The sequence below is a fragment of the Enoplosus armatus genome, chromosome 3 (genome assembly GCF_043641665.1).
Source record: "Enoplosus armatus isolate fEnoArm2 chromosome 3, fEnoArm2.hap1, whole genome shotgun sequence".
NCBI classification, from domain to species: domain Eukaryota; kingdom Metazoa; phylum Chordata; class Actinopteri; order Centrarchiformes; family Enoplosidae; genus Enoplosus; species Enoplosus armatus.
In genome coordinates, this window is record NC_092182.1 from 23997185 (window position 1) to 24025141 (window position 27957).

General features: G+C 39.9%; 2 protein-coding genes across 2 annotated transcripts; one reads left to right on the forward strand and one right to left on the reverse strand.

The window, feature by feature from the left end:
- The first annotated feature begins 2458 nt into the window (after positions 1-2458).
- LOC139283023 (uncharacterized) lies at positions 2459-8564 on the forward strand. The gene is made up of 5 exons (XM_070902959.1): positions 2459-2758; positions 4382-4558; positions 5749-6047; positions 7104-7231; positions 8102-8564. The coding sequence occupies exons 1-5, from the start codon at positions 2569-2571 to the stop codon at positions 8301-8303; spliced, it is 996 nt and encodes a 331-aa protein (XP_070759060.1). The 5' UTR covers positions 2459-2568; the 3' UTR covers positions 8304-8564.
- Positions 8565-14740: 6176 nt separating this feature from the next.
- dennd6aa (DENN/MADD domain containing 6Aa) lies at positions 14741-27715 on the reverse strand. The gene is made up of 19 exons (XM_070902654.1): positions 27485-27715; positions 26172-26210; positions 25932-25974; positions 23081-23193; positions 22885-22965; positions 22406-22511; positions 21254-21333; positions 20780-20839; positions 20605-20660; positions 19848-19970; positions 19362-19457; positions 18439-18533; positions 18040-18105; positions 17795-17859; positions 16948-17037; positions 16495-16658; positions 15972-16074; positions 15326-15400; positions 14741-14872 (listed from the first exon to the last, which is right to left on the reverse strand). The coding sequence occupies exons 1-19, from the start codon at positions 27713-27715 to the stop codon at positions 14741-14743; spliced, it is 1818 nt and encodes a 605-aa protein (XP_070758755.1).
- Positions 27716-27957: the final 242 nt, after the last annotated feature.

A 27957-nucleotide genomic window follows, 5' to 3' on the forward strand; every position in this document is an offset into this window, starting at 1 on the left:
GAGCCACACAAACCCTCCAAAGATCATTTGTTGACAAGATAATTACTCTCACAGTGTGGTGAAAAGTACAAATACCTCAAAACTGTACTTCAGTGCAGAATTTGAGTAAATGTACTTCCACCACTGGAAAAGCAGGTAACTGTAGACCCTCAGGGGCCCTGACGCTTGTCTGTGTGGCAGCTACTTGTGGTAATTTGATTTACTGCAAATTTGTTTGGTAATATCAACCACTAAAACACAGTAGAAACTGAATGGTAGGTCCCTTCTTCTGGTAGGAAGAAGTGTGACTTGTTATAGAGTCACAAAGTCCACAGAGGACGAGGTGGATGGATGGGTCAATAAAATGTTGGACTTTCGCAACTTTTTGTTGTTTTGTGTTTCCTGTGTTTCTTTTAACCATGACGATGGTCTCTCCAAAACCCGAACCAAATACTCTTTGTGCGTAAATAGAACCGAAGGAAAAGTTTGACAGTTTGGGAAATACATGTATTCACTTAGTTAGATGAGAAGACTGATATCATTATCTTATCTGTCTGGTAAATATGAAGCAGGTTAGCTTAGCACACAGACTGGAAACAGAGGGGAACAGCTAGCCTCGCTCTCTGTCCAACGGTAACAAAATCAGCACCTCGATTATGAACAGTTTATATGTGATTTCCGTACATCAAACAAACTGTAACTGGTCCTGGCCAAGAAATAGTCTGGTACACATATAAACGTTGTTTCAATCTTCTCATCTAACTCTCGGCAAAGAAACAAATCAGCATATCTTACAAAATGTCAAACTTTTCCTTTAAAACCACAGCTGTGCCAGATGTTTTTCTTTTTTCTTTTTGGTTTTGAAGGGCACTGACAATACTGGGTCCACAGCTCATTTTTACCCCGGGTTAATCCGACCCTGCTAATGCTAATCCTCCTTTGAAATGAGGCAGGTTTTAGGAACTGAAAGATGAGACTTATGGACAGAGCGAGTTGTTGATATGATGTTTATTTTAGTTGTGGTTTGCAGTGCTTTGTCATTGTGTGTGGTTTCTGTATTTGTCTGAGAAAAGTGAAGTTCACCCCTGCGACAAAGTCTCAACATTTTTGTTATTTTAATTTTTCATATTCAATTTTTTCTTGTAGCTCTTGAATTATATTTTCACCTCAAGGAATAAAACAGTTGGAGTTGTGTCCTGTTGGGAAAACAGCAGAATCTTTTATTTCTATTTTAGTCTAAATAAACTGGGATTACAGTATTTATTCCCAGAACAAAATACAGAGAACAGGACCTCGTGGCTCTTATGGTTCTGCACAGAGAGGAAACTGTGGTGTGTTCAGGGAAATCACAGCAGAGTCAGACATCACGTGCTCCTCTCTGTTCCCCACACATCACTCTGGATGAACTGGTTTCCTCCACGTAGATTATTACAACACTGTCAGAGGTTATTGTGCAATTCTCCATGAAATGTATCTGAACTGTTTGTCTATTCCAAAATAGGTTGGTTAATTGACAGATCATGAATCAACAATTCAACCTAACGTGATGCTCCCCCAAAACCTTATGACACTTTATATTCTAACAGTTGTTTAAAACGTCTTCTTTTTATTTATCCATTTATTTTTCGTCTTCTTGTAAAGCACTTTGAGCTGCATATCTTTTATGAAAGATGGCTGGTGCTGTAAATAAAGTTTGTTATTACTACTACTAAACTACTTTTTGTTGTAAGTAGTTGCATATTGCTTTATATGACCTTAATTTTACCTTTCACATGTTATGTTTGCAACCTGTGTTCACATTTGCAATCTTTGAAATGCTTCATTGAGCAAAATTTCAAATCAGAACTGTATGTGTTTTTGGGTCCAATATGCTGACACAGTATGCCAAAGTGAATCAGTCAATCAAGTGACGGACAAACGACTCCCTCCGACATGCAGTGGTGGAAGAAGTACTCACATCTTTTACTTAAGTAAAAGTAGCGATACTACAACGTAAACATACTCTGTTACAAGTGAAAGTTCTGCATTCAAAATCTTATTTAATTAAAAGTATTAGTATCAAAGGTATCAGCTGAGATAGACCTACCCTAATATGAACCCCAGCTTAAATGTTAAAACAGGTGGCAGACTAAACTAGGCTATGAATGCTGTGTGTACATTAGGGACAGCGTTCAGGGAAGCAAGGACTTAATTTACTTTTATGAGTAAATAAATAAGAAGCCACAACAAGATCGATATTATTCCAAGGCAGCTTATCAATATCATAGATTATGAAATAAAAACAGAATGCTGTAACATATAACTTGTTATCTGTTTCTAGCTTCTCAATATAATATTTAAACCCCCACATGCATGTTTGGTTGTGGCCACTAGGGGGTTCAGTGAGCCCCCTGAACCAACACAAACTGCGAGTCAGGAGGAGTCTCTGTGCACAGAACTGAAACTTAAAATGCCTGCTGACGCCGGAACCAGGAATGAAATATGAGATATGAGCTGAAGAGCAGCCTGTTCAGAGAGGCGACAGACAGATAAACAGACAGATAAACACTTTCACCCTTCACTGTAGAGACTCTGGTCAGCCGGGCGGGGATGAAGATGAAGCTGCTTTATGTTACCATGGTGGTGGCAGTGATGTCAGCATTGGTTCTCACAAATTTTGGACTCGAAACAAAACCTAGACCTAAACCTAAACCAAAAACTACGACTGCAAAACCAACAACTACGACTGCAAAACCAACAACTACGGCTGTAGAACCTACATCATGGACGAGGACAACAGGTGAGTGCACACACACACACACACACACACAAGAGATTTTTTAAATATCTCTTCCTGGTTAAATGCAGGTTATATAAACAAAATCACACATAATTCACACATGAAGACATTTTTATCAAGAGGAACTCAAACAGTGCAACATGTCCAACAGTAAAGTGTGTAAGTGAACTACTCCAGCGGTCCGATGACAAGTGGGTGTACGTGTGTGTGTGTGTGTGTGTGTGTGTGTGTTTGTCTTGCTGAAAAGGAAGCTGTGTCCCAGTTCCAGACTTCACACTGACTCTAAGCAGGTTCTGAGTATGTTAGTTAAATAACTTTATTATGTCGCGTGTTCATCCTGGAAAAAGACACCAAAATTTTTTGCCAATAATGCAAAGCACAAAGGAAATGAAAAAATCTTTCAAACTTAATTGTGGACGGTGGTGAGACAGAACAAACACAAAAGAAATCTCAACTGTGTTGCTTTCACTTTGAGATGTTTGTTTGGCTGCAGTTCAAAGTCACAGTTTAACTGACGTGAGGACGGCAGTTAAGTTTTTCAATCAGAGCAAAGTAGAAGCTGATTTCTCAAAAACTAGTACACTATGCATACTGTGTACTGTTAGTACTTCCTGAAATTCACACACACATGCACACACGTCTTTTAGTTTGTCAGTGATTCAGTGTTTAAGTTAGACTTCAGGATAGGTTATCAAACCCTAATAATTAATGACTAATATTTTTCTTGTATTTAACAAATCCAATTAAAAGACCAAAAGCAACCATGAATTGATCTAAGTATTGTCTGTGTATCCAAAGCCTGATACATCTTATTCCTCGGAGCCGTAGAGGTCAAAAACACATTGCACTGGGTGACATGTTCCTTCCTCACCATGAACACACACACTGTAGTGTATTTCCTTCTGATTGAGAAACGTTTGATTAAAAACTACAGAAAAGTAAACTATTCAATTAAATTCAGTTTTATTTATATAGCACCAAATCACAACACCGGTCATCTCATGACACTTTACAAATAGAGCAGCTCCAGACTGACTCTTTATAATGTTATTACAGAGAACAGTTCCCACAATGAGCAAGCACTTTGGCCACAGTGGAGAGGAGAAACTTCCTTTTAAGAGGCAGGAACCAGGACCAGACTCTAGGTGGACGGTCATCTGCTTTGACCGGCTGGGTTGGAGGGAGAGAGAGAGACACATAGAGTCGTTACAGCTGTAATAATAACTGAAATATGACTAATAATAATAATTGTAGCGATGAGAGTCAAGCAGGCCCATGGCGGCAGCAGACAGGCATACCAGGACCACGATCCACAGGAACCTGCGAGACGAGAAAGCACAAAGAAACTCCGGGGAAGATATAAAGTTAGTAACATTGGTGGGACATGAATGTGTCGAGATGGAGAGGGAGAGGAGGACAGCTCAGTGCATCATGGGAAGTCCCCGTCTGTGGCTCTCAGTCAGAGAGTATCGAGACACACACTCACACATTGTTGTTTTTGGTCTTTTTAACGGATTTGTTGACAAATAAGATTAAAAAAAAATGAATTAAACACATACAGTATATTGTATAGTATGCTGACAACCTGTCTGTGTGGTATCTCTTCTTTCTTTCTTTCTCTAGGAACTTATGGGCAAAATTTAAACGGGAAGATGTTCACTTTGTCTCTTGATAGAGGAGGAATATCCTTCTATCCCCCTTATTACTCTCCTCCTACCCCTCCCTCCTACACCACCACCCATTCCTGGAACCCCACCACCACCACCTCCCCTCCCTGGACCACAGAACCTTCTACTAGAGGTGAGTACATTCACAAACTACAAATCCAAACAGAAACAGTGTCAGGATGTGAAGTCCCAAATGTTATTTAATCTACAAATCCTCTGGTATTCCTGTTAAGAGGTGATGCTGTTAGAGGATACAGTTTTGACTCTTGTGTGGGAAAGAGGCCGAACAGGAACCGAATCCAGCACATTGTTCCAACATTAATCAATTTTACATACTTGTTTGTAAAATCTTCTCTGTCAAAAGGCTGGAATCATGTTCTTCATTAAAGAGTAATTTAACACTTTTTTGTGTTAGTCAATTATACGTACCGTCACTTTATTATACTTTCAGTTTATTGTGGTTCAATGTTATGGCGGTTCTTTGCCTATTTTTTTTCCCAAGAGAAAATCCAAAAATTCTGTCCTTCAGAACAAAAAAGCCTGTGAAATATAAGTCTGGGCAATATGGCCCAAAAAACACGATCCAAACATATTTTTGAGCAAGAATAATAGATGATACAACTGCACTATTTGCAAGGCTGTCATCTTTATGCATATTTACGAATACAGATTATCCCAGAAGGCTCTGGACCATCAGCACCAGATGCTACAATTAAGTAGAGCACGTCCAGTTTAATAGTTTTAGCACAAACGCCGTCTCCCAGTAGGCCTGTTCCCAGTAGGCCTGTTCCCAGTAGGCCCGTTCACGATTGAACCATATTTTGAGAAACATATCTGTCTCATTCTGGCTTGCTAAATGTTTAATTTAACCTCGACAGTTCATTTACCTTGGCTTTCTGCTGTTTCATGTTTGGCAGACAACATTCAGTTAGCTTGGATTAGCTGAGCAGGTAGTGTCACTGCAAAATGTTCATATTGAGCACATTATAATATTCACCATAACATTTGTACAAAAACTGAATCATGATTAAGGTTTTTATGGTTATGTTCAGACAAATAAAGCACTTGTTTAAGGTTGCGTAAAGAGTAGCTAAATACTTATAATAATAGAATTATAGATAGATAATAATGAGAGCCTTTGGTGGATTGTCATTGCACAGGTCTATTTCTGTTGTCTGTACTATATATTGTGTATTTTTAGGTGTTTCTTTTCTTAATTCAGGCACTAAAACAACAAAACAAGTGTTCACGTGTTTGTTTTTTATGTAACTTTGTCAACTATTTGTCAATCATCACTCCCCATGTGAACACTGACCCCTGCAGGTGTGTCCGTGTGTCTGCGTTACCTCACCGACAGTCAAGCAAGCGGGCCCTCCATCTTCACACTCAGTCCATCCAGCAGAATCCTTCTGAAGCTGACAGTCACTGGCACTGATCAGTTTAGCTTGTTCTTCGACAGATACCATTACGACCACCTGTACTTTAAACCTGACATATGGTTCTGGTCAAACGTTGGATCGGACATCTGGACCAGAGTCTGCCTCACCCTGGACGCCGCGAAGAATGTGGCCCAGGTGTTTAGCGGCTCGAGGATTAGCATCAGAAAGATGCTGCCTATTCAGGTGAGGACAGATTAAAGCAATTTTACTTGTTTATCATTTTTGTAGCTATAGCTGACCGAATTTCAGACCAACAAACAAAAAAATTGGATACGTCTTTGTAGATTAGCAGTCTCTGGATCAGATACCCAAGGCCACGTCCAGACCAACAGTGGCCTCGTGCGCAAGTCTGACTGCGCTGACCAATCAAATACAAGCAAGTGCACATTCCTGGTAGATCCCTTTTTAACATGAGCACTGCTTTTACTGTTTATCTCGCAATCTTCACAACATGAGATGAATTATTGCCATGATAACTTTCCAGAGTTGTAAATCCTGTTTAAGAGTATTACAGACCGCTGTGCAGTATTTTGGCGTCATCAAATTTCAAGTGTCATCGGTGCCTTAAACAACACGCCCCCACCAGCGCAGCCCCCCCGCATTGTTTTAACGCAGGACTCTTTTTGGTCTGAATTTCTGCTAAAACTCTGTGTAGGCACAAAGACAGAAATATCAGAAATATACATACGCATTTGTTTCGGCAGATTTATAAAGTTGTGCATTTGTATGCTTCTGTTTTATGAATCTCAATAATTGCGGTAGACACGGCCTGAATCACCTGTTTGCGTGCTTATTAATTGTGTTGATTGGGTTTTGGACAACCAGCAGTGGTTTTCACTCCATTTGAGTTTGGCACACAAAACGTCAAATGCCGCTTATGCTGACCTGTAAACTAAATGTACACAGCTTGTCATGGCTGAAAAGGTTCTGTTGTGTCTTTGCCAACACGTACAAGCTGTAAAAAGATGGAATTCAAGTTTATCACTGCATCTCTACCACCTGCTGCTGTTTGATTATCAGCTGAAAAGAATTTCAGGTTACACATATTCCACCTGCGCTCCATTGAACGGGTATCCTCGTCTTATTGAGGTAAATAAAATATAATCAGTTTAATACAGACAGGACAGGAAACAGTTTAACAACCTGTTTGATTTTGCATGTAATCATCTGTAATCTTCATCGTTGTCTCTAATATCATCTATCTGCTGTTTGTGTGTGTGTGTGTGTGTGTGTGTTCAGTATGCCTGGTTAGGTGAGCCTGTGATTGATTTTTCAGGTTTTGATGGTCAGGTGACAGACGTCCAGGTGTGGGATTATCCCCTCCGCTACAAAGAAGTCTTCAACTACATGACCAGCGGCGTCTACATGTATGTGTCTGTGTGTGTGTGTGTGTGTGTGTGTGTGTATGATCAGTAATTTTAGTCATCTATAGTCGGGTTGCACCAGTAAGGATCAAGTCTGTTTAAATTGAGGTTTAACAGTTTTAAAGCCGTAGCACAAACCTTCAAACAAGGTTTAAAGTTAAACCCTGCTGCATTCATAAGTGTTAAGTATATCTACCCAACATTTCTAAAATGTACACAGACAACAAGTATCCACGTGTACAAACAGCACAAACAAGTAGAAACAATAACAGTAAAATCTTAAAAGCATTTCACCTACAATATGTCTCATTCCTGCATAAAGTGACAGAACTTTAGCTAGCAGGCTAATGCAGCTAACATTAAGTCTGAAGTGAGCTGGTCGATAGTTCAGGGTAATGACAGATATTTCTGAATTGAAATCAGGGACTTCGGACTATATTTTATACAGACAAAGCTTTTTATTTAAAACTGATGCCTTGAGCAGTTTGGAGACATCGTGTGGCCAGCAGTAAAACTTTTGAAGTTAGAAGAAGTTGCACTTTCATGGACTGTCAAGAAGGGAGAAGGAGTAGACGCCATTTTAAGAATGTTTCGCGTATTTAAACATTTTTGTGAAAAAGCCACATCAGACAGAAATTATTTGATCATTTGTATGTCATAAAACGTGTCGGGGGGGGGGGTAATCAATAGGTATAAAATAAGGTAATCAATAGGAACCAATATGCTGTCAGTCCTTTACTAATATATTTTTCTTAAAAAAATATTTAATTGTCCTTTCATATATAAATTATTATTATTATTATTATTATAGTATTTATAAACTCTTTGGGCTTGTTTTGTATCCATCATTTGAAAATATAATTGTGTTTTTAGGCCGTACCGTGGCTCCGTCCTCACCTGGTCCTCCATCAGCTACTCCCCCAGAGGAAGCACACTATTGGAGGACATCTATGAAGCGCAGGCAAGACAGCCAATCAGCAGCAGGGGGGGGAGGCGTCTGCCAAAGGGAGAGAAGAAGACATGGGAGCTTTTAAATGGGGGGGAAAGAGAAGAGAGAAAGATGGAACAGCTGTAATGAAACACACTGTGGCATGAGTACGAAAAGCGAAAAGCTGTATCCTCTGTTCTTCACTTAATAATTTAAAAAATTACAACAATCAATAATTAATAATAAATTACATTCAAACATTACTGCTTTGATTCAAGTATGTGATTATATTTACTAGTCTCGGTATTGATGATTTTTTTACGAACATCTTTGTATCGTTCTCTTTTTAAGTGTATTTGTTTTCTTAATTTTGTATATTATTAAAATAAAGAGATGGATGACAGACTATTCATATTGATTATACCTTTTATATAACATCAGACCCCATTGTGCCTTAAAGGAACACTTCAACATTTTTGGAAATATGCTTATTTGTATTCTTTATGAGAATAAGACTGCGACTGATTTGAATTGTTTTGTTCACTTCAGTTTAAAGATACGCTTTCACATGTGGTTCTTTCAACATAAGTAGTACTGGTAAAAAACCTTACTTCAAAATGTTCCCTCACATTTTAAAGCGGCTATAATCCAAAGTTTTATTATAATAATATATCAAATGACATTAAGAAAATAATGTGACAATGTGAAAGTTAATTGCAGGATGTGTACATAAGCAACTGTTTGCCAACAAGTTTCCTATATCAACTTAAAAGGTGATATGTCGATGTGTTCAAACTTGTTTCTGCTGCCCCCAAGTGGCCAAAAATGTGTTATAGTTATAGCAGGTTTAAAGCATACGGTTTATATAATTGTTGGCAGTTTTACACACATTATAACCCCCAGTGCTCTCTATAGAAAACAGGCAAGAGAATCCTTTAAAATTGAAGCTGCTGTTTAATGACAAAAATCCCCACCGTGGTTAAAGTAATAGAGTGCTGCAGGGATGATGTATTTTTGTAGGCAAACCCGGAAGTTAGCATCGCCCTGGTTCCTTCGACAAAAAGCCAAAGGGGTTTCTCCAATGGATTGTGGACTATTGCAGAAAATAAGCTCTGTGGCAACAGAAGTTTATGATACTTAAAGGTTTTCTTCAGCAAGGGTTAGGGTTACTGTCACTTCAGCTAAACTAAAATAATTTAAAAAGAAATGTCATTTTAAAAATGCAATCCAGGACAGTGCCCTCACCACAACCTTAAATGTTGCATAAAAAATCCCCTCTGACCTTATTCTCACAGCAGCCGTCTTGAAAATTAAACTAGAATAAATATAAAAAACAGAACAAGATGGTGTTATTTCAACACACAAGAAGCTAGCTGGGAAGCTAACCAGCTTACTTAGCTTACTACAGAACTTAGCTAACACTAGCTAACATTAGCTTCGGGCCCAAGTATTAAAATGTGAATCTATATTTCTCTAACAGCAGGAATCTATTAGTTTATGTTACATGTTTTTCACTGTGACATGAACATGCTACATGTGTTTCATCTTGGTTAGCAGGGGTTGTGTAGCGCGGAGCTAGCTAGTCTTCTAGATAAAACTTCCCAAATGTCCAAAATGGCCGCTGTGTGAATTCTTTTTATTGTAATACTGTATCAAGCAAAAGCAAACAAACAATGTCATGAAAGACATTCAACAAAGTTCAAGTTACAACAAAGTTAACATAAGACTGTGATAAACATCTTTGCATTTGCTTACAAAAGAAATCCCCAACTGTAGGTCATCATGCGGACAAAACAAAAAATCAATAGAGCGCAATTTCATGACATCTCCTTCCTCTTAACGCTTCTTATCAATACTTTCATGGAGTCCTTCAGGCTGTCAGAGTGGTTTAGTGTAGTGGTTATATGGCTTCAATAAAATAAAAACAGTGTCAACGGAGCAAAACGTGTAGCTATGCAACATAATGACTATATTATATTAGCTTACATTGACATTTTGAATTTGTAGTGTCTTATTTTTTTTCTCCCACTGCACTTAATGTAATGTTGAGTCAAATATTAAGGCAAATGCCTTAGCATTAAAAGTTGAGGATAGCCACAAACTAACTTAGCTGGTCTGTTAACTTTTGCTGACACCAATGAGTGGCAGCCAAAGCTAACAAACAAGCAACTGTCAAGACTGAAAGGAACCAACAAGCTCATAAGATATTGTAGATACTGTTCACTGGCAAAGTTTAAATGCACACAAAGTTGTGGCTTGCAAACACTGCAAGTAAGACAATCTCATTAAGCTCCTTTGATTTGAAAATAGATGCTTCCCATTTTCTCTGATTTGTACATCATGGATTATATGTTACAAATCTTAATTTGGGCGGATTTTGTTCAGCCACATTTGTGACCTCGGCGCTCCGTACGTTACTCTTTGATTTGGTCGCATAGATAAAATGTTTTCCTGAGGCAAAACCAATGTTTTGGTTTTCCGCTTGACGAGCATCAAGTCCGCTGCATTAACTATGCAGGCCTGGGCCAGCTACTGGATTTAACTAAACTCAGGCAAATATTTTATCTTTCGGGGCAGAAAGAAGACATCCTTCAGATCATGAAAATGTCTTTTGTGTCCTCTTGCAGACCTACAGTTATGTTAGCTTTTTCTTCTCTAATCTTAATCCAGTGCTTTAGTTATCCAACCTTAACTTTACCTTAACCTGTGGGTTATTTGCCATTAGCATTTAAAAACATTATTTGAATGTAATCTGGGGATTTAGTTAATCGTCCAATAACAATGTTTTCTGGTATTAGTGTCTTTTAATTACATTATAATCACGCTTTTCTAAGAATGTATACAGTACATGGCTATTGACTCCTTTAAATAGGTTGATGTTAGAAAAACAGTTATTCATTAAAACCAGTGATTAGGTGACAACAGTAGCAAGATGTTTTCAGGATGTGTTCAGAGAAATGCTAAAACTTTCCATTGCCATAATGTCTGCAAACAAACTACAAATTCAAAAATGTCAAGGTGTTTCAACAACATTGTAATTATTCTAAGAAATAAATGAACATTATATTGATCAATTCTTATTTATATCTCTGTATTTAGTAAGACATCTGTTGTAATAGCAAAATAATTATTGTACATCGTCATATCTGGGCCATTATTTCATCATTATGTACAAAACTCTTCATTCTCTACAGAGTTCAATATGAGAATAGCCCTCCATAAAAATTCAGTTGTTAAAATAAGTCTTTTTTTTTTCTTTTTACAAATATAAAACTTACATGGTTGCCCAACAACCAGATGTCACAGGTTTTTTCAACCAGCACATATTTTTGATATTTTTCTTTACAATTATCTGCTTGACTAAAGCATTTATACAACATGTGTTACATGATGGCTCAAAGGAAAATGACCAAAAAAAACAAAACCCTAAACAATCCATATGTTTGACAAGAGATCCATTTAACATTTTCAAACAAGTGATATTTTGAAACTGTATGTGCAGCTATGTGTAAACACTAACCACACAAAAAAACAAAACTGCTAAAAAGTCATAGTAATTTACACTATGAAAGTACAAATTACCATAGTAAATTAAATGACCTGTTGAGCTGTTATTGCTGTCATAATATACGGTTTGTGGTCCAGGAATGTTCAGGAATTCAAATAAATGAGGACTAAAGAAGCTTTGAATTGAATGTTTTTAATTTCAAGGACCACACTGATGATTTTGCATGTTTTGGCTCTTTAACTTTGAAATTTTACATTTTAATAAATGACCAAAGCCACATTATTCTTTTCTGATTTGTCCACATTAAAAAAGGTTGACTGAGACACTGAAATCAATGGCTGCTTGGAGAAAATGTGAAGTCTGAATGACTGAGCGAGTTTGTTGGGTTGTTTTTATTTTACAGGACTCTGTGACTTCGTGTGTTTTTAGTTCGACAAAGCATCTGTGCAGTTCGCTTGTCCATCAGGCCATGCCAGCGATATTTTCTGTCTGAAGGCCACATAGAGGATCCTGAGCAGGATGGTGATCCAGAGGCTCTCCAGCAGAGTAAATTTAGTTTGGTGTAAGAACAAAAGCTCTCATCTCTTTCTGCTCCGTCTGTTGAATATTAGTTAAAACGATGCTAGCTGTTGTGTTGTTGGGGCGTTTCTCATTCTCTCAGAAATGCAAATAGTTTACCAAACACTGCCGACCCTGGAGCCAACAATCATCTGAAGGCCGTCTTCTAAAAGCATGCTGGTTAAACCGTGTCTGGGTGTTACTAGTTAGCCATTGTTGCAGGACCTGACAGTATCTGTTTTCAGCTCTGACAGTTTGTATTTATTTTTTCGCAGTAATTCAATGCAGGTATGTGGAGGCGGGACCAACGAGAGAGCTGGAGTTCGTCTTCATCGTATCAAAATTATGAAAATAGTATCTTTATAATTTTGACTCACGATGGATATTATTTAGATCATTCCTAATGTTTTTCCCCTGGCAGAAATGGGCTTCCATCATTAACTTTATTATTATTGGTTTGCAGTGTATTGCCTCTGGAAGACATTTAGAAATTCTCCAAATATGTCAGTGTTTAACTGCTGTCAGGAATGTACTGTATGTTAAACACTTTCTATGTGATCACTGCGGCAGGTTTTCATATATAATTTAAAACTTAAAACAGTTTTTGTCAGCAATAGTACACACTGTCACTATAGCAACCTGAGGCCACGTCCAACATATATTTGTTTGCATTCAGAGAAATGAATACCAGCATATGCGGGAGACATTTTATCGCCTTGTTATCGACGCTGACACTGTTGACTTTGCATCATTTACATAAAATGTCTGAAGTATAAACCAGCCCTGACTGTCACTTTAGTATTACTGTCCCAAATATCCATGTCAGCTGAGTCTGAAAGAGCAGGAAGTTCAGTTGGAGCCACTGAGGAAGAAATCAATCTTCATCCATTTGAAATAAAAACCTTCTCTTACAAACTGACACACAGCACAAAATAAATTCTACATTCATTATATATTAAATGACTTAAGACTGGAATTAATTAAAATTAGAGTTGCCTGATTTAGTCATTTAAATAGTGAACTACAAACAAAAAAGTATAGACCCAAATGCTTTTCTTGTGTCACTGCTGTCCAGTGAAAACTTCCCAGAAAGGAAGGAAAGCAGTATTGAATTGAGCTCAAGTTTATCAAAGAAGTTTCAAAGGGTTTCACCAAAAAAGTCCAACAGATGAAATATTAGAAGTGATGATAGAAGATAAGAATATTCACAATAAGTCAAAATTATCAAATACTGAGTCAAAGCTATAAGATAGCAAGTCAAAATATTGTCTTAAGATCTCATAATTTTGATTTACCATGACTACTTTTAGCATCTCTAACTGATCATCTGTTTCTTTTTTCTTCCTTGGCGGACATGGCTCTTCACAGAGTGTCACAGTCCAGCCCTCAGAGGAGCTCAGAGTCAGTTGACATAAAAACAGGTTTTCACACAACAAAAGTGTCACACAAGTTTTGGATTCAGTCTTCAGAAAAAAACTAATATAACAAGCCACACCAAGACTTCTCAACATTTCAGGACAATTTCAAATATTTCCTCAGGCTACACAAAGATCATGTGACATGGATACAGGGCTGTGACTGGCTCCTGAGCACACGAGTCAAGAGCTGTTCACTGCACTAACCGGTATTACAGGGTCGCTGGTGCTTAATGCTCTGTGTGTGTGTTTTAATGTACAACTTGTTAGTAAAATTTAATTATAAAGCACTGCTTGGCTCTGCTCGATTCAGTTTGTTTGCATAAAAGTGTTGTAAAAGTGTTTGTGTGTGTGTGAAGGGCACACTGGTCCAGTTAGCGATGAAGTGCACTTCTTTTAAAAACATTTCTTAAAAATGGAAACACAAACTCCAAAGTAAGTTCCGCCGGACAGCAGCAGTCCATCGTCAAGTTAAAAAGGTAAAAATCAAAAATGTCCAAAATGCTGTAAAAATGCTGAAGGTCAAAGGTCAGCTGGGTTCATCTTCCTGCTCTGACCTCATAGGTGGTGACAAATCCTTTTGCACACGGGCCACCAAAGGCTGGGACGAACCTTTAGTACCGAGCTGCAGGCTGAAACAGCAAACCTGTGATGAATTAGAAATGCATCAAGCGCTCCTCTCTTTACTTAATAATGTCTCCGTGATGAAAAACCTCCTCACGATCTTTAAACGCTGTTTCACCTTCTGAAAACCCTTCAGAGGAATTTATCTTGGGCAGCTCCGGTCTGGTCCGGCTGATCGCTTGAATACCACATGATCACGGAGACGCGAGGGACACGTTTGGTCTGAATTCCACTGAGTCGCCACAGTAGCAGTTTGGGTGACAAAAAAAAAAAAGTATAACTGAAGTTGATGTATATTTTGGGAAACAAAAATGTGGTGTGCTTTCCATGTTAGACCAGAAGAGGTCCTCAAACTGGGACCCAGTCTAAGTAAACACGGGTCCCTCCACCTGGGAGCCAACTGGGAGGAGACCCACTACCCCCCAAACTTTAAAACAAGCTCAAACTGGGGTTAGAGTTGCAGACCGAGGGGTTAAAGGTCAGGGTGTGGAGGGCTTGTGGAGGATGCCCTGCAGGTCCTCTGGTAAGGCCAGGATGACGGCCTCGATGTGGGCCCTCAGTTTGGCCACAGTCCCCGGACGCACCGGGAGCTGCTCCCTCTCCGCCTGACTCTGCAGCAGAGAGCATCGTGAGCCAGAGTGCATCCATCAGTGTTCACATTTTATTAGACTTAAACATTCACACATTTTATTAGTGCTAATCATTCATTTAAATGAAATCCATATATCAAATGCTAAAACTAGCAGAAGAAGTTGATTTAAAAGCACAATTCAGGTTTATTACAACTTATTTTCATACAGCAGTGGTATTAGTAATTGCACCAGTGGTGTCAGCACTGGTAGCAGCTGTAGTGTACTGGTACCAGTACTCAGCTTTACAAATAGCAATAGTTGTGGCAACTGTTATACGAGTAGTGTAGCCCTCGTTTTAGCAAAAGCAGTGGCTGTGCTAGCAGTTAAAGCAGTAATCAATAGCAGTAGTATTTGTAGTACTGATGCAATATAAGCAGTAATATTTGTAGTACTGATGCAGAGTGTATGATTCTGTGATGAGTTTCTACTGACCAGTTTATCTTTCAACTTCAGAACCAGATCAACTGTCTCCACCTCTGAGTGTCTCTGGACTCTCTGCTGCAGATCCTACAGAGGGACAGACAGAGAGAGAGAAGGACAGACAGAGGGACAGACAGACAGAGGGACAGACAGACAGAGGGACAGTGAGACAGAGACAGAGGAAGAAGAGTCAAAGTTAAAACGGTGGAAATGTGGCGTTTACGTTCGTTTCATGTGTTAATTTGAGGAAGGTTATGGTCTCCTCATCGCTCCACTCAGATCTGATGTTTTCGTCTCGTCAGTCGATGTTGAAGTCACGTGCTTCATGTACGTTTGGTAAAGCACTTTGCTTTCATCGATGAACCAACTTTTCCACCCCAGCCAAGCCTATTAGATTTTTTTGCAATTTGTTTTTTCTTTGCATTTCTACTCAGGATTTTTTTTATGCACTAATTCAAATTGCACATAAAAACAGGTGGATGGGAACACAGCTACTGTCACACAGTGTCATTTAGTCAGGTGGGCCTCAACAACTTGTTCCAAACTGAAGTGCGAATGGCTGAAAAACTCTGAAATGTCAGTTGGTATTTCAGGTTGACAGAATCACTGACTGTACCTGATCTTCCCTCCCCCCTCCCCTGACTGCCTCCCTCCTCACCTCCTCACACAGCGCCTCAAGGTGCAGAGCCTCCAGTTTCTGGGTCATCTCTCTCCTCCTGTTGCGGAACCAGCCGTCAAAGTTGGGAGACTTGAGGAAATGCCTTCAGACGCACAGAAAACCACACACGATGCTCAGGATAAAGTGCGTTTCCATGATTAACTCCAATCACCTCTACTTTGTCGTTCTTGCATTCCTCTACTACCAATTAAACGCAACACTTCCTGCTGATGTTTCACATTAAAAGCCCACCAGGAAAGGGAGAAAATGTGCAGTTTGAGCCTATGTTTGAACAGTAGGGTGCTTTACTAAATTATGATCAAATAGACTCAAATATAAATTTGTAATAAAAGGCCTGTGTCTAATATGAGGTCTAGTTCTCTCTATAGTTGCCCCGATTACCATTTCAACAGTCACTGTATCTATATATTGTGTAGAATAGTTATAATACATCCAGAGACACAAGGTTACAACACAGAAACTAATTTACGCAGTTCATGAATTCATCAACATGTGTGTGCACCTGTAGAGTCCTATCCAGTCTCCTTTCAGTCTGGATGTGAGCTGAGGTCCAGCTTTCTCCAGCGTCTTCATGAAGTCCTGCTGGATGAACGGTCGGAGTTGAGGAGGGCTCTTCCAGGGACTGATGGACTTCTGCAGAGGCATCAGACTGGCCACGTACCGCTCCTGTAACACACAAGTTTAATCGTTTCAGTTCAACCCATCGGCAGCACGGACTGAATACATGAAACCGTGTTTCTCAGCATGGGGGTTGGTTGAAGTATCTAGTGTACATAGTATATATATATATATATATATATATATATATATATATATATATATATATAACACATATTAAAAACACTTGCTGTACACGTGACGATGAGACACACAAACAGACAAACAGCAGCATGTCACTATGAGACCATCTTGAAAAAGGTAGATATTAAATAAAAAAAAAATCATTGGTTGTTACCAGAGGAATGATGAAACTCTGTGTCAGTTCTAAGAAGTAGCGACGAAGAATTGCATTTTGGGCCGCCGAAGGTCTCTTCTGTTGAACACCCTGAAAAACAAAAATCCTAATTCAATACAATTATCAAACATTAAGCTGCTCTCTCATTTCATTTCATACACATTGCAGCAATGTGTGCGAGCGGTGATGCTACTCGTCCATTTCTCAGTGGTAGTTTGGTAGCATAGCTATTTTAAAAAACACATGCTGTTTGCAGGAGTAAGATATTCTTTTTATAGCACAGCCAAATGCTTTTTGAGAAACAACTCAGAAATGATTAAAACTGTAAGTACTACTCGGTTTGAGACTCACTTCAACTCTTATTATTTCATAAAATATGGGACCCTTAAGCTGGACTTACATTTCACGCAAGGGGTTAAAGGGAGTCCCGTACTGTAGGTTTGTCAGACGAAAAGAGACATCTGTCTTTTTGCTATTTTGTACAATTAATCAAGAAAATAGTCTGTAGATCGATTGATAATAAAAACAATTGTTAGTCACAGCCCTGTTCCACAAGGTCCCTTTGTAGCTGCCGTAGCCCTGACATGTATTTTTGTAGAGGTGTACTTCAGCTATGGGGCCTCAACTCCTTAACATACAACTTTAAAACCAGCTCAAAAGCACTGAAAAGGCCCAAAGACTGGTATCAGGTCTACAGCCTAGAAAAAAGGATGTTGAAACCACTGTAAATGCTGTTAAGCCCCCCCAAAAAAATTACAAAAAGAAAAATGAATGTGTTCTTAAAAGTGCATCTAATCAGTAAAACAAGTGAAGACGTGCAGGACACTGAGGAGAGACCCTGTCTTACCTTCTGAAGCTGTTTGATGATTTCTTCATCTTTGTTGAGATATGGCTTATACGCAGTGTACACACCTGCAACACACACACACGCACACACACACGTCAAGAAACAGACGCTCACCCTGCTGACAGTGTACAGCTGGTCTGGTCTGGAGGATCTGCTGCCTCATAAATGTGAGTTTGTGAGCGAGTTGCAGGACAGTTCTGTGAGGTGCTTTTGCACAAACAAAATGGAGAGTATGGAGCACTTACCAGGTTTAGAGTCCAGCGTTTTGAGGTTTTTCAGTTTCTTGACTTTCATCTGCTTGGCCATTTCTCCTGAGAGGAACCAACAGATGGAAAGAGTTTTTAAATACGCGTTACCTGACGTCTGACTTACAGCTGTACAGTAAGTCAACACAGGGGTGGGAAACATAAACTGGGATTTATATCATTTATGTATATATTTAATTTAGAATGGTGACAGTAACAGTTTACACTGTAACGCAGTTGGAAGTACACTGGTCATTTCAGAGGCTGACGTTGCTGTTATAGTGGACTGCATTGCATCGCAAGGTTACGACATTTGTCTTTTATTAATTAAAGACAAACATCACTTTTGACTGAAGTGGAATATTGGAAAACTTCTTGACTGGTAGCAGTTTCATCTACCTGCTTGCTTCATGTCTCCGATGCGGATGATGTGCGGCCAGTGCTGCAGGGTTTTAGCAAAGAAGGGATTGGTCACTCCCAGAATGACTGACGGCCTGTAGAGAGAGAGAGAGACAGATCACAGATGACTCTACAAATACGAACAACTCTCTACGCACAATTACAGGAACAAGGTGCCAGATTCAAACAGCACCTGAAGTTTGCTTGATTCCTTTAAAAACTATTTTTCATTGAGATCTTTATAGAGTGTTTACCTTTCTGGAAGTAAAAGTCTCATTTCAACACTGTGATGACACAAAACTCTCCTGGTTGAATCCTCAGTACAAACAACAAGATACTGAGCTGAAAACTGCGATCAACTACGAGTCCCAGAGAGCATTGCTTTAAAAACATCCAACCGGAGAGCTTGTTACACCGCAAACTATCAGTAGTGTCCCCGCAGCCTCGCAGTCGAAGGCACATGCCATGTAATCACAACGTTCATGATTTATTTGTCTTCTGTATCTATTAAAAGACTTTTTTTTTTCTGTTATGGTCACTGCTCATAATTCTTTTATATACCCTTTACACACTGTTTTCCTTCACATGCTTTTCACTTGACATTTCATGCCACTAAAGCAATTTAAAATTGAAATTGAGAGCAAGACAGAGAGAAACGTAACTGAAAGTTGGTGAAATGGTGTCGAATGTTCCCTCGAGCATGTTTCATGTGATTACGACACACATCAGAACAGCCGTGCACATTGTTTTCTATGTACGCCCACACATCGGTGGCGTCTTGACATGTGTTGTCGCGTCAGGATCCGCCACTGTACCACTTTCCAGCACTAAGGCCAGTCAAAATTTGCTTCACGGCAGATAGGAGATCAATGACGTGCTCAAAGGCAACATGGTAACTGCTGCGCTGGTTCATCATTACTCACGGAGCCTGCGTCCTGGTGGTGTACTCCTTAAACTCGCTGTCGTGGATGGTGAAGTACGGCCGGAAGTCACTGCAGTAACGCAGAGGAGAGATACAACTGCAGGGAGAGATGAAGACATCTTAATGTTTGAAGCCTGAAGAACTTCCATGTGGGGCTTCATGAGCAGAGAGCTGCAGCTTCACTAAATACAACTAACGTCATCACTGAAAGAATGAAAATAAAAACATGACATGTGACCGGTCTGTATCCATGCTCCCTTCCAAACAGTTCACCAAGAAGCCACAATACTTTCAAGGTCTAAGATGTGAAATTTAACTGTATTAAACACATGAAGACATATTTCTAGATATTTTACGTACTTTTCCAGGACTTAAAGACACAAATTCAGAAAACACATTGAATTTGATCTGATTTAACTTCAAACTTTCTATAAAATGTCAAGCTTCTGTACCTGCTGGCACAATGACCTGCCCCTCTACAACTCACCTGACCAATGCCAGCACGGTATCCGACGACTCCGCTGGCGATGGCGCCATGACCACGAGTGCCTCCCCCAGCAACACCAACTCCCACAGCATCTGGATGTGGAAAAAGACTGGGTAGAAACACCTGGGGAGAGAAAGAGAGAGAACATCTGCAGGTCTCAGAGGAGTTTTTCCTTATTTGTCTTTATGGGACATTCTGAACAGAGCAGGTGGTGTTTTTTGCTTCCAAATACTCCTTTATTTATAATTTTTATTTTGTTAAATCTAGTTTTATTCTTTCCTTTCAGTTCTGTTACTTCTCGTTGAGAGCCGCTAGCGATAAAGGGCAAAATAAACAAATTAACAATGAACGTGAGCAGGAGGTGGTTATTGTTCTTTTTTTGACCTAAATACAGAATATGTAAATGAACAGGATGACAGCGCCACAACAAAAACAGTAAAACTGACCTTTTAATAATAACCATGACTATTCATGCTGCTCACAATGACCCTGTGGGCGAGTTCTGTGAATAAGGGCACTAACTGTACAAGAGCATAATCAGGTTTTAGAAACACAAACTGAATATTACAATGAAGACTTTTTTTTTTTTTTTTTGGCAGGTAATCTTTTGGGGAGAAGGTGGTTTTGTCCACCAGGTGTCAGCAGGTGAAACCGTGCAGTTGGAGGAAAACTGCTGCAGTACCACCATTGAACAGCAGGTGGGGACAGAAGCATGTGCAGTGTGGAGAAGGAAAACACAGCGACCAGCAGGTCTCACCTGAAGAGGTCAACTTCATGGATGGTCGGGAGCACGATGGACACCTGACTGTCACTCTGAAAAACAAACACACTCTTTTAGTACGTTCACACACTTCATGCAAATATTAATACCAGCAACTCCTTCACATAGAAACACCACTATTTGTTTTGTGTGTGTGTGTGTGTGTGATCACCTGGGCGGACTGCACCAGCTGTGAGGTTCCTGGTTTGTCGTAACAGGTTGGGATGCGAACCTGCAGCAGCACACAGATTCAACACAGTCACAGTTTGAACACTCAGACAATCAGAATATGTGTGGAAGACGACCACAGTCCAATGGTTCACAGTCCACCAGTGGTGCCACTTATAACAACACACTTCACACATGCAGAACTAACGCTTCAGGAAGGCCGCAGTGCATCTTTAAAAGAAACACATTAGGATTTTCTCATGGAGGACATTTTGAAATTAATTACATTAACATTGGCTGCATCCCATTTAAGTGTTCCAGTTGCACAGCCCTGCTGTAGTGCATGAGACATCATTAATGTTATCAGTTGCACCTGTGCTTTACCTGCTGGGACAAGTCAAAATGAAAACTACTGGTCTCCACCCATGGAGTTATTTGGTGTGTGTGTGTGTGTGTGTGTGTGTGTGTGTGTGTGTACCTTGATGACCACGCCCATAATGGGCAGGGTGAGGATTCGTCCAGGATGGGGTGTTGGCCAGCGGTCTATGTCATTACAAGCTGTCAATCAAATACACAAACAACAGCGCTCTGAGTCAGAATCGACTTCATACAGATCAAATCATTCACCCTGAGGCCACGCAGAGCTTTACCGACAGCAATAAAGTATATAACTTTATTTACACTCAGTTGCTTGTTTATCAGGCACACCTGACCACAACTAAAATAAGTTAATTAACTCCACAAACCACAAACTATAAAGTTATAAGAGCAAGAAAATACAGAGGGTCAGTTCACCCAAAGGATAAATAAGCGTTTCACACTTTCCTCTTGTGGCGTCTCTCCACGTAGTTTTGGTTTTCTTTGTCCAGGTTTTGAGAAGTCTGTCCCTGAGATTTCTGCCTCCACCCCAATACAATGGAGGAGAATTTAATGTTTTTTTGTTTGTGCTGCTCACAGTGTTTAAAGACACATCTGAAAAACTGGACAGCAATACATCTTTCCAGAAACAGTGTCCTTGTTTTCAAAAGGACTATTTCTTCAGTATTTCCAGCGAAAACTGTCCACAGTGTGTTTTGAGGATTATCAGGAGTTTCAGGGACATCCCCATTGTACCGTGAGGGGGCAAAAATCTGACAGATTTCTCAAAACCTAGACAGCAAAACTATCAGCATGGACAAATAACACCAGAGGGAAGTAAGAAAATATATATTTTGTAATTTGGGTGAACAGGCCCATTAAAAAGATTTAAAAGTGTGCACTGATTTGGCCTCTGTGACACTTTCTGAGAAGCTGCACCAGATTCGAGAGGCAACATCGCTTTTGGTTCCTGCCAGGACCTTTGACCAGCCAGTCTGTCTTTTGAGGACCTGAGGCTCCTGCCAGTGGTCTGAGGGCACAAAGTGGTCTGAGCATGTGATGCCTTGAGTCTCAAAGTGAAATGTCTTGAAATCACAATGGAAGTGTAAAGTGTGTCCAGAGGCTTGTTTGTGTTCTGCAGACCTCTGGAAGAGCTGGACACTAACAGTCTCTCGATATGGGCGTTTAAATTGCAATATATATATATTTTGGCAGCTACAGACATACAGACAGACAGACAGGTAGAGACAGACAGACAGGTAATCAGACTGACCAGCCTCCAGACAGGGCTCCTGTTTCTCAAAGTATTCTGGAGCCATGATCTTCAACAGGGAGTGGAAGAAGGTCACATAGGGCAGCTTACTGATGAGGACCAGAGACTGGTGGAGAGACACACAGAAGTTTGTTTTTACCATCATTTAATATGACATCAGTGTTTTCTGTCCTCTGTTATCAGTTTGAATAGCTTTTGGAAATACCCCAAAAAAAAGAAACCTCACATTTGAGAAGCTGGAACCAAAGATTGTTTGAGCATTTTTACCTGATAAATAACTAAAACTATTAAGCGATAATGAAAATTGTTATTCATTAATGCTGTCGATTGACTTGAAAAAGATCTTTACATATTATACTACTATTTTATATATCTATTATAACTAATAGATTAACAGAATTATTCATGATTCTGGTCTTATTCTACGTGTGTTGGCAAGTTTTCGGTGCGTTGAAGCAGAACCGCAGTTTGACACCCACCTTCTGGAAGTATCCTCTCTTCAGGGATTTGTCTCGCACCTGACGGAAGTACACGTAACCATAGTAATGGCCCTGTTCCCTCTGCAACACACACACAAAATCACATTTTATATCACTAAAGAGTTTATATATGTGGATCTATAGTGCTCTGTGTGTGTGTGTGTGTGTGTGTGTGTGTGTGTGTGTGTGTGCCAACCTTCAAACAGGGCGGTGCGTCCCGGTCAGTGGTTTCCAGGAAGCAGCCGAACGACGACTTCCTGTTGGAACCCTGACGAAAGCGGAAGCAGAACTGGGTGTCGCCAAGGCAACCTGGGAACGCAGCAGAGTGATGGTGTGGTTACCGTGGGAACACAGTTGTTTGTAACAACTTTTCCATACTTTGGATATTTTCTAAAATAATTCTATTATTATCCATTATTCATTTGAGCCTGCAAATATTTTATTTTGAAGATTTTGAATACTTAATTTGCTGATTCCTCATCATCAGCACATCAAAGCACGAGCAGATTCCAGATTAATTCACTTAATAAAAAAACCACAGGGGGGCCAGACACCTCTGTTGGACTCTAAATGTTATACTCTGGTTAAAAGTGTAACTGCAGAAAATGTGATTTCACCAGATGAATTTCAAAAAGTGTACGTTGTTAAAATTGTTAGTTGATATTTTGCATTTTCTGTGATTTCAATCTGCACCAGTCGGCTCTTCAGAGTCTTCCTGGTTTCCGCCTGACTTCTGGACAAACAGGAAGAGGAAACAGAAAAAAATAAAGAGGAAATAGGAAGTGCCCTATGAGTCACCAACTGGCCCTTAACCTCCACACGACCTCCGCACATCCTCCAGCAGACACGCCAGAAGAGTGAAAATGAGATAATGATGAAGAGTTTAAGACACACACACACACACACACACACACACACACACGCACACACACGCACACACACGCACAGTTCAGCTCACTGTCAGACTTTAAGGCATTCCACTTCATAGGACACACAGACACACACACAAACACACAGACACACAATCTCAGCCAAGACTCCATGACATCATGTAGTCGGGTTGCGTTCGAGACCACCCAGTGTGAACCCGGCCATCAGCAGCTGAACCACAGCTCTGTTTCTCAGTCTGCAAATTCTCTTCGTTTTATTTGTGTGTTTCTATTATTTCCTTATTCGGAATATGTGTCTGATCCTATGACCCTGCCAGCACTCTCTGCAACGCTGAGGAACTCATTTGCAAAATGGACGAAGAAGAAGGACTTACTTTAAGTCTGAAGTTTGGAACAACTGTGGCCTCACAAGATCACAAGCTGTACATATTCTTGGATTACACTATTGACTACAACTATTCATTAATCAACTAATTGTTTCAGCTCTAGACGCAATAATGCAATAATGACGTTTTGCTTTTTCGAATGCCTTCCAAATACCAGTGTCTGGTCGCATCTAAAGCTGCATTAATTGATTTTGAGCTGTGGAACAAGTGTTGTGACTAACTAAGTTCCACATCTAGCAGACACAGACTCCAATAGGATGACAATGTTGCTCTGTGTCCACCTGATGAATTTAAGTGCAATATTCACTCTTGTTTAAGCTCTGGTTTGGTCTCCACCAACTCTTGAGAAAAACATCTGGCTCTTTAGCTGCTAGATGTTCAACTTCCTTCACCAGCAAGTCTCTAACTGTGTCGGTCTGCTGTTTGATAAGCCCACCGTATATGACATGTCCAGCACCAGAGCTCGCCTGCTGCCTGCTGCTGCTGGAAACACTGAGACATGAATCATACAGTAAATGTGTACAACCAAAATTAGAAGCTAAAAGAAGCTAAAAAAGCTCTGCAGAGCTGGTGAGACCCTCTGTGCGTTCAACACTACAAGTCACATCTTTTGACATATTACGCAGTCATTCGAGCCATTATACAAATACAAAATATCAACTTGTGCATTTGAAGCAATTCATGTTTATCATATTATCATGTTGGGGGTTAATTATGTGCAGTGTTCAAGTGCAGCATAATCGCAATGTTCTGATGCAAAACATAGAGAGCTCTACTTTGTAACAGCATAAGACACTCATGTCATTTTAAATGCTTACATGTCTGCTGGTTTGGGCCCAATTTAAGGACCTGATCAGAAAACAAATAGTGAGAATATTCAGTTTTTTTTTATTTTAATTCTGTTGGTTGCTGTTTTGGTCCTGTCCCTGCCTCTAACACAGGCGCTGCAGTTCCTCCGCTCTCCATCTGAGATAGATGTAAACACCCTCAGATTAAAGCTGAGAGTCAGCACTTTAAGATCGGTTTCACTTTAAATCCTGTGCGCTGGAGCACAGAGACAACATAACAAATCATGTGCCACTACTACTGAATTTTATTGATCCTTAGTAAGAATCAAAGTAAATTACAGACAGATGATGCCAGCTCTGATCAAGATGTGAGAATGAGTTATGGGAGACACAGAGAGAGAGAGCTGCAGATCTACAGTGTATATATATAGTAACACTGTAAGCATTTTGTCCTAATCCTGTCGTCATCCTGAGGACAGCAGGTTTGTCAGCTCTACTGCCTGCCGACTCAGTCAACAAAAACACACACACACACACCTGCAGACAAACACACACACGATTCCATAGAGATGTTTGTGCACAAGTGTGTGTATGAGACAATCTCATTCAGAATCACAATGAATTTTGTAATATTGAGAATTACTACAACTCCATCCCTACACCATAATCTTAGTCAACAGTATGTCCTGTGGTTCACTCTATTAGTCTGGACAGGGATGATACATTTTTAAATTATGTAATATTGTTGTTTTATTAAAGGTTCAGTTTTTAGCTACATCTAATGAACACTATTTACCACAAGCTCAAGCCTGTCAAGGCTCAAAGGTCACCAGCAAGATCGTCTGAAACCACCTTTCTAATGTCAGGATTTGGGGCTACGTCCCACAATATTTGTCAAACACCTCCACTTCTCCACTGTGGTCTGACTGTTCTGCTGCACTCAGACATCAGACAAAATGTTTAAGGCTGAAACAGGAACTCACCTGAGTTGGAGTCAGGAAAGGAAAGGTAGCAGATGCTTGTTTTCTGAAAGAAAAAAAGATTGTTTGTTTTTGTCCTCTTAATCGTGTCAGTGATTCATACACCAAACACAAATGACACACGACAGACAGCAAATAGTATGAGATCAATAATTATCATTACGATGAACCAAAAAATATTATAATTAATCTACCCAACTTCTAGTATATTACTGGATTTAATGTCCAGTCGGTCTGACTCACCTCTTTCTCTGACAGTTTGGAATGATGAGGATAAATAACCTGGAAGACAGATGAACACATTTAACACACAGCAGGATCTCATCTACCCACATCTTCTGCAAAACATCAGCACTTTTCCATCACAGGTCTTTCAACTTGGACATCTTAACCAACATGTCACTGGATCCATTATTTTCTGTAACTGATAAAATGTGTAAAAACACATTTTACATTTAATTTAATTTAATTTAATGCACTGTACATTTTAGCATTAAATAAATATCTAGATAATATAATCTATGGCAAGGTATAGACTGAAATGTGTCCATAGCACAGAAAACTGTCAAGTACTAATGTCTGGTCAGATTAATTGTAATGGATTTTGGAGCTGCAGTGAGAAGTTGATTAAACTCTTATTCAATAGACAGAAAATTAATCGGCAACAATTTTGATAATTGTGTAAACTGAATATCTGATATATCAATCATATCATTGGTAAAAGTCCCCATAGCCTCTGGGAACTTGTGATGAGCATTTTTCCCAATTTGCTGACATTTTGCAGAATAAAGATAAAATGATCTCCATGCAAAGAGTCTGCACATTCCTTTCACAAACTGATGCATTTCCAAAGGTACTTTATCCAATCAGTAAATCAAAATGACAAACTGCTCTAATAAAAAATAAAGGCAAGTTCTGCAGTCTTTGTGTTGCTCAGTTCACAGGGGAAAGTGAAATGGAAGTCTTGCAGGAGTCTGAACCCAGATCACTGTAGAGAACCTTATTATCGTATGCAGTGTACTGTATTCAAAGGTTATTGATTCTGTATCCCAAACTCCAGTGAGAACAACAGGTGTTAAGTTAGTTCTGTTTGCCTGGTGACTAACTGTGAAATTCAAACCCTCCATGCCAGAGTTGCCTTGCCTCAACTCTCCAAGTTTAAGGCCTGATAAAGTTAAATGTGTGTGTTTCTCTCCGAGGAAGAGTTTCAGCAAGATGCCTCCATGTGAAATAGTAGCTGAGCTGATGCTGTTGGAACAGACTAACTCCAGAGAATAAAACACACAAAATTCACCTTGGCTACGACAAACAATATCAACTCATGAAATGTTTATCTTACAATAAAAACTATTCTGCAGTTTTAGAGGCATTTGTTTGTTAACATGTCAGCATTGTTAGACCAAATAACAACTAAACAAAGAGCCAATGGAGAGGTTTGTGTGCTCCAGTCCAGGAAATAGTCTGAGCCCTCGATAACTGCTAACTTAGGCATTTTAGCTACAAGGTGGAGGAGTTTTACATGACCCAGCGGTCCCCTGTGGTTCATTCTGCCTCACCTCCACCGCCTGTCCAAGCTCCAGGTCGAAGCCGACCACACAGATGCAGTGCAGCCAGGAGGAGAACCGGTCCCAGGGCAGTAGGAGAGCCTCCTCCGTGTCCTCGTCGCCTCCGGGCCCGGGGGGCAGAGTTATCTCTTCGGCCGGGGAGATGCTACTAGCGTCCTGGTCGTCCAGATCCTCCGGCTCTTCGACCTGCTCCCCCAGCTCCTCCGGGCCTTGCAGAGCCATGGCGACGGCCCGACTCTCAGAAGCTCTGGAGAATGTTAACGGTTTTCTAAATAAGTTTACCAGAATTTCTAGTTTCCCCCAAACAACATCAGGCAGCGCTACAGAAAGTAGCTACAGAAAGTAGCTAGCACTTAGCATATGAGCAGGAGTACGTCGTGGTGGCGTCATCACGTAAGGCCTTCCCTGTCACTGAGTTGTATTCACGTCCAGATAGGGCTCCGTAAACTTGACAGTTAAAAACT